Below are 18,805 nucleotides of genomic sequence, written 5' to 3'. Positions count from 1 at the left end.
CATGAATGTAATTGTGTTAAAGAAGTTGTTGTGCCTCGTGGTCATTTTATCATCTTAGTACTGTTCCTGCAGGTTTGGAATTACAAACATAATCCAAGAGTTTGCAAATAAAAATGTGTATGTTTTCATGTTGAAATATAACTTAATGATCCTTGATAAGTCTCTGCTACCAAGTATGAGCATCATCCACCCTGTTAACCCGACTGATAAAAAGGGCATCTATTAACACATTAAAGTATCATTTTACTGCAGCCATCCACTTACTGAAGAGCCTGTATGTAAGTCACTCACAGCACTCAATCATTTCTGGTTCCAGGAAAAACATCCCCATTTTAGTACCAGCCAGACTATAAATATTATACCCAACCAGTACAGATTAAAATGGAGTACAGAGACTCACACATTTGTCTATATTAATATAGTCCTTTTTTTATCTTGGTAAGTCAGATCCTGGAAATTTCTATTTTTTAAATGAAAAGAAAAGGGGTAAGAGTTAGAAGTTTGCTACACCAATAACTTACATTTATATAGCATGTTTAACACAGAAAAACATCACAGTGGCATAAAGAAAAAAAGAGATGCCAACCAAAGAAAGATACATTAGGACCACCGAATTAACCGCTGTTATTTTACCTAATGTATGGAAAGTGCGAACAATAGCTTTCTCACCTTTATTCTGTCAATGTTGGCTTCCATTTTTAGCTGTTCCACCATCTTTCTGGCTTGTGCTATGCTTGCTGTGTTGTTGCTAGCCATTTGATCTCTAGTAAGTGAAAAAAGAAAATATGTGGAATACAATTTTAGAATAAGATGATTGCTAAACAAAAGTTTCTTAAGCAACACAAAATAGTCGTAAGTGGATACTTTCAAACTGGAAAGGGCTTATAGATGAGGTATCCAAAGGGTGAGTTTTTGGGCCTCTGTTATTTATAATATAAGCAGTTATTTTTTCATAGTAACCCCAAATCTATATACCATTCAACACATACACCCTATTTTTCTTCTTTGCTACCCTACAACAGAGGCAGTTTTTGAAAGAGTGACGTCAGAGTAAAAGAGGCGACGTCGGCACAAGGGAAGGAGCTGATTGGTGAGTAGCTGGTGAGTGTATTTTTTTTAAGTTTATAAGTTTATTTCTGCTAAGTTAGTTAATAGCCTATTAAATAGAGGGAAAGAGCTGATTGGTGAGTAGCTGGGGAGTGTTTTTTGTTAAGTTTTAAGTTTATTTCTGCTGGGTTAGTTCTTAGTCTATTAAATAGAGGCATGGCAGGGCAGCTCAGCCCCATGGAGTGCACATCTTGTGCCATGTGGGAAGTCCTGGACGCTTCACGTAGTCTGGACGACCACATGTGCAGGAAGTGTCGCCAGCTACAGCAGCTCGAGCTCTGGGTTTCGGAGCTTGAGCGGCGGCTGAAGTCACTGCGGTACATCCGCGAGGCTGAGAGTTAGGTGGATAGCACGTTTCTAGAGGTGGTCACCCCACAGCTTAACAGTATGCAGGCAGAGAGGGAATGGGTGACCACCAGACAGAAGAGGATGACCAGGCAGGTAGTGCAGGAGTCCCCGGAGTGCATCGCGCTCTCCAACTAGTATTCTGTTCTGAGTACTGGTGAGGGTGATGGTTCTGCTAGGGAGTACAGCCAAAGTCAAGTCCATGGCACCAAGGGTGACTCAGCTGCACGGCTAGGGTGGGGGGGGAGAGGTGGGGGCGGCGGTGGAGAAAAAGAGTGGAAGAGAAATAGTGGTAAGGGATTCAATAGTTAGCTGAGCAGACAGGCGTTTCTGCAGCCATAGACGTAACTCCAGGATGGTATGTTGCCTCCCTGGTGCCAGGGTCAAGAATGTCACTGAGCAGCTGCAGGACACTCTGAGGAGGGAGGGTGACATAGGCAGAAAGAGGGATGAGGTCCTGCAGGCAGAGTTTAGGGAGCTAGGAGAGAGATTAAAAAGCAGGACCTCAAAAGTAGTAATCTCCGGATTACTCCCGGTACCACATGCTAGTGAGTACAGGAATAGGAGAATAGAACAGATGAATGCGTGGCTGGAGAGATAGTGCAGGAGAGAGTGCTTTAGATAGATTCCTGAGGCATTGGGACCGTTTCTGGGGAAGGTGGGACCTGTACAAGCCAGACGGGTTACACCTCAACAGAACCAGGACCAATATTCTCGCAGGGAGATTTGTTAGTGCTGTTGGGGAGGGTTTAAACTAGCTTGGCAGGGGGATGGGCACCACCATATAGGAGTAGAGAAGAGAAATAAGGTGCATAAAAGAGTGAGTGTGTTGGATAGTACTAAAGAAGATAGTACTAGAGGCAGTAGTAGTACCATATTAGATAGGAGCAGACTAAGAAAGACTACAAAAAATTCAAAAATGGGTTTAGAATGCATGTATGTAAACGCACAAAGTGTGGTGAATAAGGTTGATGAGCTACAAGCACAATTAGCTGTGTGGCAATATGATGTGGCAATAACGGAAACGTGGCTTAAAAACGGTGAGGACTGGGCACTTAATATTCAAGGGTACAAGGTGTTCAGAAAAGATAGGGAAGGAAAAAAGGGAGGTAAGGTGGCAGTGCTGATTAAGGAAGACATTGTAGTGTTGGAAAGGGAGGATGTTCTTGAGGGGACAAGGACAATCCATTTGGTTAGAGTTGAGGAGCAAAAAGGGTATGATCACACTATTGGGGGTATTCTACAGGCCTCCAAATAGTGAGAGGGAAGTAGAGGAGCAAATCTGCAGGGAAATCACAGAGACATGCAAGAGCTATAGAGTGGTGATGTTGGGGGACTTTAATTACCCAAATATCGATTGGGATAATGCTAGGGTAAAGGGAAAGGAGGGGGCGGAATTTCTGAAATGTGTTCAGGAGAATTTCCTTGACCAATATGTTCTTGGCCCAACTAGGAAGGAGGCATTGCTGGATCTGGTGCTGGGGAATGAGGTGGGCCAGGTCGACCAAGTGTCTGTGGGAGAACACTTGGGTACGAGTGATCATCGTATCATAAGATTTAGATGAAGAGGAGCAAGGAACAATCTAGAGTGGAACTTCTAAACTGGATTAGGGCTAACTTCAATGGGATGAGAAAGGATCTAGCCAGGGTAAAATGGAACCAAAGACTGACAGGAAAAACTGTTAACGGAACAATGGGTGATCTTTAAGGAGGAGATGTTCCAAGTACAGACTAGGTACATTCCAACAAGAGGGAAGGGTAAGGGAACCAAAGCAAGGGCTCCATTGGATGACGAGGGAGATAGAGAAGATGATGAAATAAAAAAAGGGTGTATGATGCATGTCAGGTAAATTCTTCAAGGGAGAACCAGACCAAATACAATAAGTTGAGAGGGGATGTGAAGATGAAAGTAAGATTTGCAACGAGAGAATATGAGAGTAAAATGGTATTTAACATAAAAGGGAACCCAAAAATCTTCTATCGGCATGTAAACAGTAAGTGGGTAGTAAGAGGCAGGGTGGGGCCTATCAGGGACAAAGAAGGTGATATATGCTTAGAGGTGCAGGACAAGGCTAGAATACCCAATGAGTACTTTGTATTGGTGTTTACTAACGAGGTGGATGCTGACAAAATATCGGTAGAAGCAATGGAAGGGGTGAAAATTGATAAGACAGGATGTGCTAGAAAGGCTGGGTATGCTTAGAGTGGATAAGTCGCCTGGTCCAGATGGCTTGCATCCCAGGTTGCTAAGGGAATTGGGGGAGGAGATAGCGGAAGGCCTTGCCATAATTTTCCAATCTTCCCTAGATGCGGGGGAGGTGCCTGAGGATTGAAAAGTGGCAAATATGACACCATTGTTCAAGAAAGGGTGTAAGGACAATCCTAGTAACTACAGGCCGGTCAGTTTAACATCAGTGGTGGGTAAAGTTTTAGAAACAATAATCAAGGAAAAAATGAACAGGCATTTTGAGAAGTTTAAGCTAATTAAGGAGAGCCAACACGGGTTTGTAAAAGGCAGATCGTGTTTGACTAATCTAATTGAATTTTTTGATGAAGTAACAGAGAGGATTGATGAAGGGAATGCAATGGATGTTGTCTACATGGATTTTCAGAAGACGTTTGACAAAGTACCACATAGAAGGCTGGTTAACAAAATTGAGGCTCATGGAATAGGTGGGTCAGTGGCAGCTTGGATAAGGAATTGGCTTAAGGACAGAAAACAGCGAGTTGTGGTAAATGGCTGTTTTTCAGACTGGAGGATGGTAGACAGTGGTGTTCTCCAAGGGTCAGTGCTGGGGCCACTGCCTTTTTTGATATACATAAATGACCTGGATATTGGAATGCAAAGTAGAATTTCTAAATTTGCCAATGACACCAAACTTGGGGGTGTAGCAAACAATGATGATGATATCAATTGACCTCAACAGGACATAGAAAGGTTAGCAGAATGGGCAGACAAGTGGCAGATGGAATTTAATACAGAGAAGTGTGAGGTGATGCATTTTGGCAGAAGGAACAGGGAGAGGCAATATACACTTAATGGCACAGTTTTAAAGAGTGTGCAGGGACAGAGGGACCTGGGAGTTAATGTGCATAGGTCCCTGAAGGTGGCAGGACATATTGAGAGAGTGGTTAACAAAGCATATGGGATCTTGGGCTTCATAAATAGAGGTACTGAGTACAAAAGTAGAGAAGTTATGCTGAACCTTTATAAAGTGCTGGTTAGGCCACAACTGGAGTATTGCGTCCAGTTCTGGTCACCACACTTTAGGAAGGATGTGAAGGCCCTTGAGAGGGTGCAGAGGAGATTTACCAGAATGTTTCCGGGGTTGGGGGATTTTAGCTACAAGGACAGGTTGGAGAAGCTGGATTTGTTTTCATTAGAGCAAAGGAGATTGAGGGGTGATTTGATAGAGGTGTACAAGATTATGACGGGTTTGGATAGGCTAGACGGGGAAAGGCTGTTTCCATCAGTCGATGGCATAAGGACTCGGGAACACAAACTTAAGGTTTTGGGCAAGAGAAACAGCGGGGATGTAAGGAAAAACCTCTTGACAGATGAAATTTCTATCTGTGACGTCACCTTTTGCCGGGTGGCCCTTAATTGGCCTGCTGAGCCCGCTGGGCGGGCTCAACAAGGTCAATCAAGTGAAAATCGCGTGGGTTGGCCACAACTCGATGGAGGCGGGACTACAACCCCGAAAGTTGTAGTCCCGCCTCCTACACGCCTCCTCAATCAAAATCCAGCCCAAGGTGTTGAATGGGACAATCATTCAGTGTACTGATCGCTAAAGGACTCAGCAGTTGTTGCAAAAAAACTGCTGAGTGTATGGCTGCAGTAAAAATGGCATAGTATTGAGTTGCATTAACAGAGGGATGGCGCAGCTAGAAATTTTCAGCACAGAAGGAAGCCATTCGGCACGTTGTGCCTGTGATGGCACTGTGCTGTGACGTGACAGATCCTAGGACCTTACTGGTTTCAGACAAAAACAAATTCCGTATTTTACCTTTTTATATGAATTTGTAACTAGGCCAATGTACGGTAACAATTTCAAATAGTTTCTGCAACTGCTTGTTGAAAGGGGTGTGGGGGTAGGGGTTAGACAAATATACACATTTTCTGGTTTGAGACACCAATAAGCAATAGTCTCTGCTGACTTTAATTACTTAGGAGAAAATAGACAAGCATTAGTCTGGCATCCAAATCCAATTAAGTCAAATCTGGGTTCAGTGCTGGATGAATTCCCTTTTGTGCCTGGACTGTTTTGTTTAATTGGAATTCTTTTATGCTAGCTGGGGCATCAAAGCAAAGAAGATGCTTTATGAGCAAGGGCTTATAGTGCTTTCATGATATTCATTCCACACATAAAGCTTTTCATCACAAACCCATGTTCAAAAGTTACAGTAGAAAACAAGACTTTGAAACTTTTATTGTTTTGGAATAGATGATATAAAGTTAAATACAATGGGCTAGAAATTCAGTAGGCTTTGCGCCCAGTTTTCGCCCAAAGAGGGCTTTTGCGCCACTTGCTGAGCTTTCGCCGATATTCAGCGCTGCAGTAATGGCGGCGTTAGCCAGTAGCGCTGCGCCGCCACCGATGACATCATCGGTGTGCGCAGTGCCCCGCTACCGCCCCGACCGCCATATTTAGTTGCGGCCGCCTCTTCCGCAGTGGCCGCAAACAGCGATCAGAAAACGGGGCCGCCTGCCCGCACCTCCTTCCCCGGCCTCCTCCACCCCCCCCCCGCAGCATTGCCGGCTGTTTTCCGGGAGCCCGGCACTTCTCCGTGGTGCCGGGCTCATTTGCCGGCACTAGCGAGCGGCGATCTCGCTGTTGCAGGCACCTCCCCCTTAAGAGAGGGAGGAAGGCCTGCAGTACCGCAGCCTGCCGCTCCGCAACGGGTGGCGCTGCGGCACCTAGCGCACCGATATTCAGTTTCAGCGCCCCAAGCGGGGGCGCCGAAACCCTTGAATAGCGGCCGCCTTCGAGTTGGGGCGCTGAAACTGAATTTCCGGCGGGCGCAAGTGGCTCCGCGCGCAGCGGTACTTTCTGGGCGCGAGCGAGCTGGCCGCCCCAAACTGAATTTCTAGGCCAATGTGTTACATTTATGTTCTGATTCATTCTTGCTTCTGTATAATTTTACTTCTTAATAAACATGAATTAGTAGTGTTTAGCTTGAGCTGCAGGAAACTTTGTGCTATCCGGCACCGATGGGACCGAGCTGCTGCCGTACACTCCAAACTGCCGTACACTCCAGAGCTAATGTTGAAACATAGGGAGATTTTCATCTCTGTATGAATCAACAAACCCTGTTGCTTAGCAACAGCCTCTAAACAGTCGGCAAGTGTCTCTGTAGCGTCTGTAGCTGAAGCTGTTGTTTAGCTACAGACCTTGCACAGCTTGACTGTTCAAAAAAAGCAAAGAAAAGAAACGAAAAGAATAAAAAACGGCTCCTGATTTTTGCCGGTGGCTCCAGCTTGCCAGATGGTTCGCCTCCGGATAACTCAAAGTTTCCAGTATATGGTCTGTAAGTGTCTGTGGAGAGAGAAACAGTTAACGATTCAGGCCAATGATCTTTCATCAGAACTGGAAAAAGTTAGAGATGTAACAGACTTTACACAAGTGCAGGGGCAGGGAAAGGGGGGAAGGGAAGAAGGAACAAAAGGGAAGGTCTGGGATAGGGTGGAAGGCAGGATTGATTAAATGACAAAAGGGATGATTGTACAAAGCAAAAGGAGATGGTGATGGGACAAATAAAGAAACGAAAGATGGGTCTAGAAGAGGTGTAGCAGAATTAATGTCACTTTAATTCTCCACTTCACTCTGACCTCTCTGTCCTCGGCCTCTTACACTGTTCCAACGAAGCTCTACGTAAGCTCGAGGAACAGCACCTCATCTTTCGATTAGGCACTTTGCAGCCTTCTGGACTCAACATCAAGTTCGACAATTTCAGACCATAACCTCTGCCCCTATTTTTTCAGATGGCAGCTGTTAATAATTCTGCTATGCCCACTTATACCTCTTCTAGACCCATCTTTTGTTTCTTTACTTGTCCCATTACCATCTCCTTTTGCTTTGTACAATCATACCTTTTGTCATTTAATCACTCCTGCTTTCCACCCTATCACAGATCTTCCCTTTTGTTCTTTTATCCCTTTCCCGGCCCCTGCACTTGCTTAAAATCTGTTACATCTCAAATGTTTTCCAGTTCTGATGAAAGGTTGTTGACCTGAAGTGTTAACTCTGTTTCTCCCTTCACAGATGCTGCCTGACCAGCTGAGTATTTCCAGCATTTTCTGCTTTTATTTCAGATTTCCACCATCCACAGTATTTTTCTTTTGTATTGGTCTGTAAGTGTAGTGTTTTCCCACTAGTTTAGAGCGATCTAGAGTGATCAGCAGATAGATAGTATTATTTCCAGTGTATACTCCAACTATAGTCCAAAGATGTGCGGGTTAGGTTGATTGGCCATGATAAAAAATTGGCCCTTAGTGTTAGGGGGGATTAAATACGTGGGGTTACGGGGATAGGGCTTGTGTGGGATGGTTGTCGGTGTAGGGACCGGGTGCTAGGGTTTGGATGATCAGCCATGATCTCGTTGAATGGCGGAGCAGGCTCGAAGGGCCGAATGGCCTACTCCTGCTCCTATCTTCTATGTTTCTATGTTTATAATACTACCCTACACACTTCATACATAAGGTTCCTCTGCGGCAATGCTATTTCGTACGCAAGATCACGTTTCAGTTCATAGGAAGCACAGGCTTGCCTTGGAAAGCCAACTTTGGTGAACAGTATGAATAAAGGTTATTGGAATGTACCCTGAATACTAACAGTGATATTGTCAGCTAATGAAACACTGTAAGACCCTATCTAGAGTACAGTATTGTGTGCAGCACTAATCACTGTACCATAGGAAGGATATTGCACAATGTAAGGATATGAAGATATCACCAGATGTCATGCAAAGGATGAGGAAGTTGGGCTTGTTCTCATTGGAAAAAAGGGAATTGAGGTAACCTGATGGAAATTTTCTAAAATATAAAAGCCATTGATAATGTTAATCCAGACCATTAACAAAGGGTAAAGAACTAAAGGTGTAGTTATACTGTCACTTTTGAATTGCAGTTAAGTAGTTTTTGCTTCACAGTGCTGCAAAAGTGACAGTGTAACTCTGGAGCCTGGTCTTGATCTGACTCTGATATGCAATAGTGTAAGAGCCCCTCAGAGAAGCGGTTTCACACTGCTGGCCTGACAGGGAGCACAACTCTGGCGCAGTGTCAAGCAGTTTGGAAAAAAGCTCTGCGATCTGTTGGACATGCTGAGCCACTTATAAGCCTAAGTATTATTTCATGTTTTCAGAAGGTGGACCCCTCCATCTGTGTTCTTAAAACATATTAGGCTAGAATTTTCTGAAAAAAATTATAGTGTCTGAACAACACACAGCGTTATTAATGTGCAAATTGGCCAGCAACTTGTGGCGAGGAAAATATACCCCATGAATTACGAATCACCACAAGTTGCTGGCCATTTACACCAATCCACCGTTAGCTTTGTGAAAATGGCATCTCGCCCTTAACCTCCCCGCGTGTTTCATGAAGTTGCTGCATTTGCACATTAATTACCCATTACACGCACCACAGAAAGTTAAGTCTACTAGTTTAATTACATGATAATTGTTAATGACTGCCAAGCAATCTCTCTGGCCAAGAAAGTGAAGAATTAAATGTGTGGAGTCTCATTCCTGCATGTAATGAATTGTTGTTGGAGATTTTAAAAGTGAAACATTTTTAATTAATTATTTTTTCCTATTTTTCCTTTCTCTCTTTTCTCTCTTTCTCTCTTTACTCCAATTTTTCTTCCCCTCTCTTTATTTCCCTTTCTGTACACAATTTGACATTGAATTTACCCACTCTAATTCACCCTCTTTCTCAGTCCTTCCTCTGCTTATTTCTCAATCCTTAAATCTTGGTTAAGGAGATAGACTGTTGGTTCCACTGTTCACCAAGGTCTCAGATGCCCTGTTGCCCTTGTTGCCCCATTATCAGATCGCACTTCCAGCAACTTTGTGGGAAAACATTTTTGAGCCAAAGGGTGCAGGAACAAGACTAACAGGATATGCCGTGAGATGCCCCACTCCAGCAAATTCTGGACCACAAAATTTCCACACAAGCGGAATACTCTGAGACGCATTTCAGCTATGAACCACACCCTTAGTTTTTAAAAAGTTAGGAATAAATGGGGAGCTTAGACAAACCTAATTCACAAAAAGGTAATAATGCATTACTGTGGAAGGTCATTCAAGCAAATAGTTTAAATTTTCATATTTTTTGAAAAATGGAAGAACATTTTTCACTGTCATTTACAGCCTTCTAAGGAAATCATGAAAAAGTAGTTTTGAAATGTGGAATTCCTGACCCTTTCAATTGTAATGAAAAATAGCAGCCAATCATGAGGTACAATAACAATGATCCTTTAACATGTCCCAAGCAGTTAGTAAGCTGGTATAAATGTCAAAAAAATTATTAGCCCAGTTATAGTGTTCAATTTTTCGATAATAACTCAGTAAGTGTTGAGAAAAGCCCAATTTAATAACTAATACCGGTAACCTCTGTAATAGAGAGTCGGAATCAGATTTTTGATGGGAGAGGATTGTTCCCAGAATATGCTAAATGGACAAGAAGTTTGTTGTTACTGAAAATGTGCTAGTACAAGCGATGCAAATTACATTAGATATTTCACTGCGGGAAGAAATCACTCTGTCATAACTAAAATAACAAACTGCTCTTATTTTAACCAGAGAGCAGAGTGTAGAATAGGTGGTGGAGCAGATGATAAAAAACAACTCACTAGGAAATAGTTGATTTGCTTGCATCCATTGGTAAGGGGGCTGATCTGTTCTTGAATTTTTTTAAATTCATTTATCGGGGTCTAGGCTGCTTGCCTGGCCTGCAGGCCCCATATGCTGGAGGTTAAAGGGAACTTTATATGTTTTGAAACAAGATGTCATTCTAAACGGCGGGGTGGGGGGGTGAAATTGGATTAGGCCCGAAAACGGGCACGGGGATTGTGATGCACGATCTGCCCGCACCCGTTGAAAGGAGTGCAGGCAGCACGTAAAATTCATGCTGTCTGCTACTTTGCATGATCGTAGCAACACAGCCAAGCGTCGAATGCGCTGATGACTGGCTGTGCACTCAGCAAGGGGCCAAAGATCGCAATTTTCACGCAAAGCTAGTTCTACTTAAAGCTAGCCTACGCCTCTTAAAGGCAGTCATCACCTCTTAAAGGTGATCAAAAATTTTAAAACTGCTTCAGCACAAACCAAAATGGCTCAACAGATCAGGGAAAGGGCACCCAGGGTCTTGGACGCAGCACTCGAGGCCTTTGTGAAGGGGATGAACACTCGCAGAGAGGTCCTCTACCCACAGGAGTCCAGGAGGCCCTCCAGAAACACTGTAAGAAGGATGTGAGACCAGATCGCCGAGGCGGTCACTGCCAGCAGTGTCGCCCCCCAAGACCTGGCTCCAGTGTGCAAAGAAGATCACTGACATCAGACGAGTGGTCAAGGTCAGTGAATGCATCTTCAAGAGCCGTCTCCTACCAACTGCACCACTAGTCTCACACACTGCTCAATGCACAACCACTCCATCACTCACCTACCAACAATCGCTACCAAACACGAGGCACACCTCACATTCCTAGCTTCACCTCACCCTCACACACTGACCACTGCTACAAGCCTCACACCCACATCTCACAGCTTGAACACACTGTCAGTTCATCAACCATGACAGCCACATTAATTGACACACTTCCCTTTCTCTTGCAGGAAAAAGTGGCGCATAATCAGTGGTAGCAGAGCTTAACCGGCAGGGCCAGGCTCACCTGCAACACCTCATCCCCTTGGAGGAGACGACGCTGGCCATTCTTGGCAGGGGCATGGCTGAGCCTATGGCTAGGTGGAGGAGGAGGAGGAGGAGGTGGAGGAGGAGGTGGAGGAGAAGAAACACTGTCTCGATTTCACACTTCCAGACAGCCAGCCCGGACTGCTGCCGCCCATGCTGAGGTAGTGCAGTCCGAAGCCGGACCTGCTATGTCCTGCAAGGCCATTTGCAGTCTCCCCCACTGAAAGTCAGCAGCCTTTCACCAACCATGCTGCAACCACTGGGGTAGCACTGCGTAGGAGCACTAGGATAGGCAAAGGCACATGCAGGAGTTATTAAGGTTGGGGCTGTGAGGTAGCAGTAGGCCTTCCCACCCAATATTGCTCCCTTTCCTAACACTATCCTCATGGATTTATGATGGAATACCAGAGGAGCCCTGAGAGCATAAAGTGGGTCATTTTTGGTGGTACAGGCCAATCTGACCGAAGATTGAAAGGCCACCAATTTCATTTATCACAGCTCCCGCACTGGTGGCCCCCAAATTTGAAAGTCATTCAATTTTTCTGTGATCAACTGCCATTTTGGATCTGACATTGTGTGGTCCATATGCAGCCTTGTATGGTAAGTACGCCTGCTCCAAGCAATGTTGGAAAGGCGGGATGCTCTATTTTGGCACTAAATGGTATTGCATTGCTAGTCTCACTCCAACAGGCCACAGGAACACCTGGTGTGAAAAACATAAGTATCAACCTCCAAAAACTTTTTGGCTATAAGTTTTCTCACAGTCCGGGAAACAATGCTGACAGATGGGGAAGCTCTTTGCAAGAAATCAAAATTCTGTGATTTTACTGCAAGTATGGATAGCAGGTACCTCATAAGTATTTAGTTCTCTTGTACTATTCTGCAAAAACTCAGCTTTATTCTCCCCTCCACCTCTTTAGGTTCTCCTCATTGCCACTGGCACATTCGGCAAAGGAGTTCACCACAAATCCCCAAATGTCTTTGCTTTAGTAGGTGTGGGCTCCTTCCTGCAGCTTCCCAGTGATGTCAGGAGTGTCTTAAATGGAGTGCACTTAAACAGAGTGTTGGACTTGGGAATTTGGAGAGCGTGGGAATTCGGAGCAGAAGGGGAAGGAGGTGATGCTTTTTGCCTCTAATACTTGGAGTGCTTTGCGTTACAGGTAAATATTTAATTTAATCTACCTAGAACTTAAACTAGATCTAGTACAGGAAACTTTCGATTAACCGGCCCCTAAATAACCGGAAATGTCGGTTAACCGGCAAAATTCAGGAGTAGGTTCAGGTAACTTTTATGACTTGCTTTGCTCCATGTGTTGCTGTGCAAGGGTGTGGCTGCAGCTGTTGCTAAGCTACAGAGACGCTTGCAACTTGTGGCCATTGTTTTGAACCTGCAACAGGGTTTGTTGCTTTATACGGAGCTCTGAGCTCCGTATCTTTTACTATAGTGTTCGGTTATCCGGAATTTTTGATGAACCGGCACCACGTCGGTCCCGTCCGTGCTGGATAAAAGAAAGTTTCCTGTAATTAGTTAAAAACTCAACTGTAAGCTAAGTTAATTAAATACATAGGGGGAGAAATTCGTTATCGCCCCGTTTGGGGCGCTCTTATCGGCTGGGCGCCAAGTTTAGCGCCCGGTGCTAGTTATCGCCTCCAACTGCAAACTTGGCCTCTATCACCCCTGGAGGTGATTTGAGCGCTAAATCAGGTGCTACACACCTGTCTTAAGGCGCTAACATTGAGGAGCAAGGCGCTACCTCAGAGCGCTGGCGAAGCTCAGGTGATGTCAGTTAGCAATGGAACACAGACAGACTGGTGCCGGTCAGTTCATAAAGGGGAGGGGCCATCTTGCTGGCCAGCCACACCCTGCTCATTGCAGCCTTGAACCTCGGCCTGGAAAGACCTCAAAAGCAATTGTGTTGGAAGCGCTAATGGATAGGCCCAAGGAAAGAGCTCGGCGCTTAGGAACCTCAAAAGTGGTGCTGAGGGCCAAAACTCCTTAGGACAGCAGTAAAACCAAAAATTTTGCCGAAAAAAAAGACAGGAAGCATCCACCTTTAAATAGCACTCCGCAGCTCCTTCCCGACTGCAAAACGTTCCCCTCTACCTGTCATTGCTAGCGGCAGGCGGAAAGGCAGGGGGCGCCACTCAATATCCGGTCCGGGGCGCTACCGGGGTGTTGCACGCTCAACTGACGTCATGATCTGCTGGCGCAGGAGATCATGACGGTAGTGTTTAACACCGCTGCAAAATATCTGGTCAATTCAGTACCTGGTCCCTGCTTTCTCTCCATATCCTTTGATCCCTTTAGCCTTAAGAAATATATCTAACTCCTTCTTGAATATATTTAATGAATTGGCCTCAACTGCTGTGGTGATTATTCTTGTTTTATAAGAAGCATTGTAATTGGTTGCCTGTTTTCCTGCCTTGAGATATATGCTGTAAACCTATTGGTTAGTTGATGTCATGTGACCTGTGGTGGCCATCTTAAATTCAGTTCTCCACAGTCTGGTTGAGACTGGGAGCTTAAGCTGTACTGCTGGTTTTTAAGGTTAATAAAGCCTAGCTTTTGAAAGGCAATCTACTCTTCATCTCAATTTATTAACCTTGAACTATAATGGAACGATATCTTCGACCGGAACGATTTAATGCTGACCCTAATTCTGCAGGAGTGGATGATCAATGGAAACATTGGTATCGTACATTTAAAAACTTTTTGGGTGTGTTGGATCAGCAATCTCTAAAGTTGGATATACTAATCAACTACATTGCTCCGGATGTGTACAAGTATATTTTGGACTGCGAAACTTATGAATTGGCTATTGCTACGTTGGAAAAAATTTTTGTTAAACCCAAAAATGAGGTATTTGCACGTCACCTTTTATCTGCCTGTAGGCAGCAGGCGGGAGAATCCTTGGATGCTTATTTGAAGGCACTCCGGCGCCTTGGTGCTGACTGTAATTATAGGGCTGTGTCTGCAGAAGAATATAAGGAAGAGTCGGTACGGGATGCATTTATTAATGGATTACTGTCTAGATCAATTCATCAGCGGTTGTTAGAAAATAAGACCTTGGATCTTAAGAGTGCTTTTGAGCAAGCCTCTACATTGGATTTGGCTCAGAGAAGTTCGGATTCTTATGCTCCTTTTGATCGGCCTGCGACCGTGGTTTCGGCAGTTCCGGATGGAAGGGAATTATGTGGATTTAATAGGAGTGGTTTACCAGATTCCGAAACAGTTTCTACTTTGGCAGCTGTTGCCTCTAGGATTCAGAAGTGTTATTTCTGCGGGAACGCCCGGCACCCTCGTCTGAAGTGCCCTGCCCAGGAGGCTGTGTGTAGTAAATGCGGCAAGGGAGGTCATTACGCACGTGTTTGTAAATCGGTTGCCTCCTCTGCGACCATTCAGCCTTTAGATAGGGCGTTTATTGCATCAGTTTCTGCCGCCTTTTCCCATGGCCTAAACAAAGCTATAGTTATGGCCCAAGTTAATGGGTTAGAAGTGAAGGCCCTTATAGATACGGGCAGTATTGAGAGCTTTATAAGTCTTCAGTTTGTGAGGGAGAAGCGTTTGAAAATTTCGCCTGTTTCCTATCAGGTGTGTATGGCTCAGACGACTCTCACCTCACAAGTAGCTGGTTGTTGCCTTGTGAAATTAATTCTCTTAGGTAATACGTATACTGATATACGCCTATTTGTTCTGCCTAATCTCTGTGCGGATATTTTGATTGGTCATGATGTGCTTCAATTACATGAGTCCCTCAGTCTTTCTTTCGGAGGAACTAAGCCACCTTTGTCTATTTGTGGATCAACTTCTTTATCCATTTCTCCATTATCATCTTTTACTAATTTGATGTCGGACTGTAAGCCAATTGTTACTAAGTCAAGAAGGTATAGCAGTCAGGATAAAGAATTTATTAATCTTCATAATGCTTTGTGCCATCCTGGTGTTATGAGGATGATACACTTCGTACGCAGTAAGAATTTGCCCTTTTCAGTTGAAGACGTCAAGCGGATGACTTTGTCATGCTCTGTTTGTGCCCGGTGTAAACCGAATTTCTCTAAGCTTCAACGAGCTCATCTTATAAAGGCTACTTTTCCCTTTGAACGCCTGAGCATTGATTTTAAGGGGCCCCTTCCTTCAACGACTCAGAATCGATATATATTTACTGTTGTGGATGAGTTTTCAAGGTTCCCTTTTGCTTTTCCTTGTACAGATGTATCAGCTGCTAGAGTTATTAAATGTCTGACTCAACTTTTTGTCATCTTTGGGATGCCTGCGTATATCCATTCGGATCAGGGAAGTTCTTTTATGTCTTCCCAGTTGAAGGAATACCTCCAGAGTCGGGGAATTTCTATTAGCAGAACTACCCCGTATAATCCCCAGGGTAATGGACAGTGCGAACAATACAATGGGGTGATCTGGAAGGCAGTTATGTTGGCTTTGACATCTCGGAACCTTGAGAATACACAGTGGGAAATGGTATTGCCTGATGCCCTGCATTCCATTAGATCATTGCTTTCAACGGCTACTAATGTGACTCCCCATGAAAGGCTCTTCAACTATCCGCGGAGATCCACTACGGGATATTCGGTACCTTCGTGGCTTACTATGCAGGGACCTGTGCTGCTCCGACGCCATGTTAGACTGTCAAAGTATGATCCTTTAGTGGAGGAGGTGGAGCTATTGGAGGCAAATTCCCAATATGCTCATATTCGATTCCAAGATGGGAAAGAAAGTACGGTTTCAGTTAAAGACTTAGCTCCTTGTGGTGGCCAGCCCTCTTCTGAGGATATTAACAATAGCCATAATTCAGATAATGTTGATGTCGTCACAGATACTACGAATATTTCCAATCCTATTGCAGACACTTACAATTCTCTTAGTCTGCCCTCGACGGATGTTTATGACTCTCCCAGTTTACCTTCTAATGGGACTTCCAATTCAGAAACCGTTGATAATCAGGATATTGATAGCCTCCCTGCAGAAGATATTTCTGCGTCTCCTGGTGTGGGAGGGCAAGGAACTTTATCAAGGTTAAGAAGGTCGACACGAACAAGATATCCGGTTGACCGATTAAAAAATGAACTTTTAAAATAATTTGATAGTAAAATTTTAAAATTGTTGAAATATTATACATGTATTGTTTTAGTCATAAATAACTAATTGTAAATTGTAAAGGCTACCTGGGTTGAAGTATATTTTAAAAGGAGGGGTGAATGTGGTGATTATTCTTGTTTTATAAGAAGCATTGGTTGCCTGTTTTCCTGCCTTGAGATATATGCTGTAAACCTATTGGTTAGTTGATGTCATGTGACCTGTGGTGGCCATCTTAAATTCAGTTCTCCACAGTCTGGTTGAGACTGGGAGCTTAAGATGTACTGCTGGTTTTTAAGGTTAATAAAGCCTAGCTTTTGAAAGGCAATCTACTCTTCATCTCAACTGCCTTGTGTGGTAGAGAATTCCACAGGCTCACCACTCTCTGGGTGAAGAAATTCTTCCTCATCTCAGTCCTAAATGGTTTACCCCTTATCCTTAGACTGTGACCCCTGGTTCTGGATCCCCCGCCATCGGGAACATCCTTCCTGCATCTAGTCTGTCTAGTCTTGTTAGAATTTTATAAGTTTCAATGGGATCCCCTCTCATTCTTCTAAACTCTGGCGAATATAAGCCCAATTGACCCAATCTCTCCTCATACATCATTCCTGCCATCCCAGGTATCAGTCTGGTGAATCTTCGCTGCACTCTCTCCATGGCAAGAACATCCTTCCTCAGATAAGGTGACCAAAACTGCACACAATACTCAAGGGTAGCTTGGGGGCCAGCTCCCCGGAGGGCGAGTTTGCGTGCGAGTTCTGCTGCACACGACTCAGATGAAGACCTCGATGGGGTGATCTTCTCCATAATCAACTGATGCTGCACAGGACAGAGGGCATCAACACCCGACCACATTGCTGCCTGGCAGAGAGTTTAAACAAATATTTTGGGGTAAAAATTCTGTTCCTTAGCGCCTCCCATTAGCGCCAGTTAATAATGCAAACTGAATGAATAAATTTATCAATAATCAGTGAACACATATTTACACCAAATATATTAACTATTCACCCTTGTGCAATCCCTTAGTGTCTCTCATTACTGTGCCTTTGCCTACTCTAGTGCTCCTACGAAGTGTTGGCCCAGTGGCTGCTGCAGGGCTGGTAGAAGGCTGCTGAGTGTCCATGCGAGAAACTTCAGAAGGCCTTGCAGGACGCCCTCGACCAGCTCTGGACCTGGAAGGCCCGGCTGAAGACTGCACCGCTTCAGCATGGGCGGCAGCAGTCTAGGCTGGCTGGATGACAGGCAGTGACAAGGGCAGTGGCGGAGTGGCAATGGTGGGAGCGGGAATGCTATCATCCTGAGAGAGAACAGCAGGTTCCTGCTCCACTGACCCACTGCCACTCCCCCGGGGCAGCACCTCAGCATCCCTAGCAATCTGTTGGAGCACAGATTGCTGGCCTACTGCGACACTGTGAAAGCCCCAGTCGGCGGTGATAGACCCAGCCACGATGGCAGCAGTCAGTGCTTGCGTGGCATCAAGCTGAGACCGCATGAGAGAACTCTGAGATTGGATGCCACCAAGCATAGACTGCATTACAGCACTAAGACGTTGCATTGCTTCTGCCTGTGCTGCAATGGAAGCTACCATCCTTTGCAGACTGGAAATGATGGGCTGCATGGTGTGCGCAGAGCCTTGTGCAATGTTGGAGGCTGACTCTTCCACACTCCTTAACATTGCCGAGTGGCTCTCAGGCACCCTTGCCATTGCACCTACCATCTCCGTGTGCATGCCCATCACCCTTCTTCTAAACGTCACCCCATCGAGGTCCTCATCTGAGTCCCGTGCCGCAGAACTCGCACGCGAACTCGCCCTCCGGGGAGCTAGCCCCCAAGCTACCCTTTCCCCCTGGCTTTGCTGCAGCCCGCTCATCCCCAGTGCCTCACCCTGTGCAGATCCCACTACTATACTAGCCTCTAAAGAACACGTAGTGCCAGTATCTGAGCTGGTGCCTGCGGGTGCAACATGCGGTGACACGGTGTGTTCTTCCTCCTCCTCTTCTTCCGCCTTGCTCTCAACGGTGCCCTCAGGGACAGACTGCTCAGGTGCTTGCTGATTATCTGAAAGAATAAAGGCACAACAGTCAGGTTAAGGAGAGGGGAAGGGAGCAGGAAGGGAGAAATGTATTCATACAGCATGATTAGCTGGAAAGTGCAAAATGCTTGTGGGGTGAGGGGAAAGTGGGATGTGAGAAGAAGGAGTAGGGATGAACATACTATTGTTGTCCCCAAGGGGGTCAATGTCGCCAGTGGCCATGGCGCCCACCACCTGGCACCCAGTAATCTGCAGCACTCTATTCTCCAGCTCAGACAGTGGTTGGGTGTTGGCTTGTCCCCCGCCTGTGCACTCCTGCTTC

The 18,805-nt window shown here is 45.1% G+C and overlaps 1 protein-coding gene across 2 annotated transcripts in view; it reads right to left on the bottom strand.

Annotated features, from left to right (window-relative positions):
• Positions 1 to 18,805, bottom strand: part of LOC147109329 (guanine nucleotide-binding protein G(I)/G(S)/G(O) subunit gamma-2) — a 139,468-nt gene that overhangs the window by 11,722 nt on the left and 108,941 nt on the right. The window contains exons 3-4 of one of the 2 annotated variants that reach the window (XM_086003178.1): positions 14,235 to 14,331; positions 670 to 763 (exon numbers count right to left, since the gene is read on the bottom strand). In XM_086003178.1, coding sequence (XP_085859304.1) covers positions 670 to 756 — 87 coding nt within the window. In that variant the 5' untranslated portion in view covers positions 757 to 763; positions 14,235 to 14,331. The remainder of the gene's footprint in view (positions 1 to 669; positions 764 to 14,234; positions 14,332 to 18,805) is intronic. The other variant, XM_086003177.1, reaches the window with a different exon arrangement.

This window comes from Somniosus microcephalus, chromosome 12, assembly GCF_052327205.1.
Source record: "Somniosus microcephalus isolate GS21.2 chromosome 12, FLI_Smic_1.0, whole genome shotgun sequence".
Taxonomy (NCBI): domain Eukaryota; kingdom Metazoa; phylum Chordata; class Chondrichthyes; order Squaliformes; family Somniosidae; genus Somniosus; species Somniosus microcephalus.
This window is presented reverse-complemented; position numbering and strand designations above follow the sequence as displayed.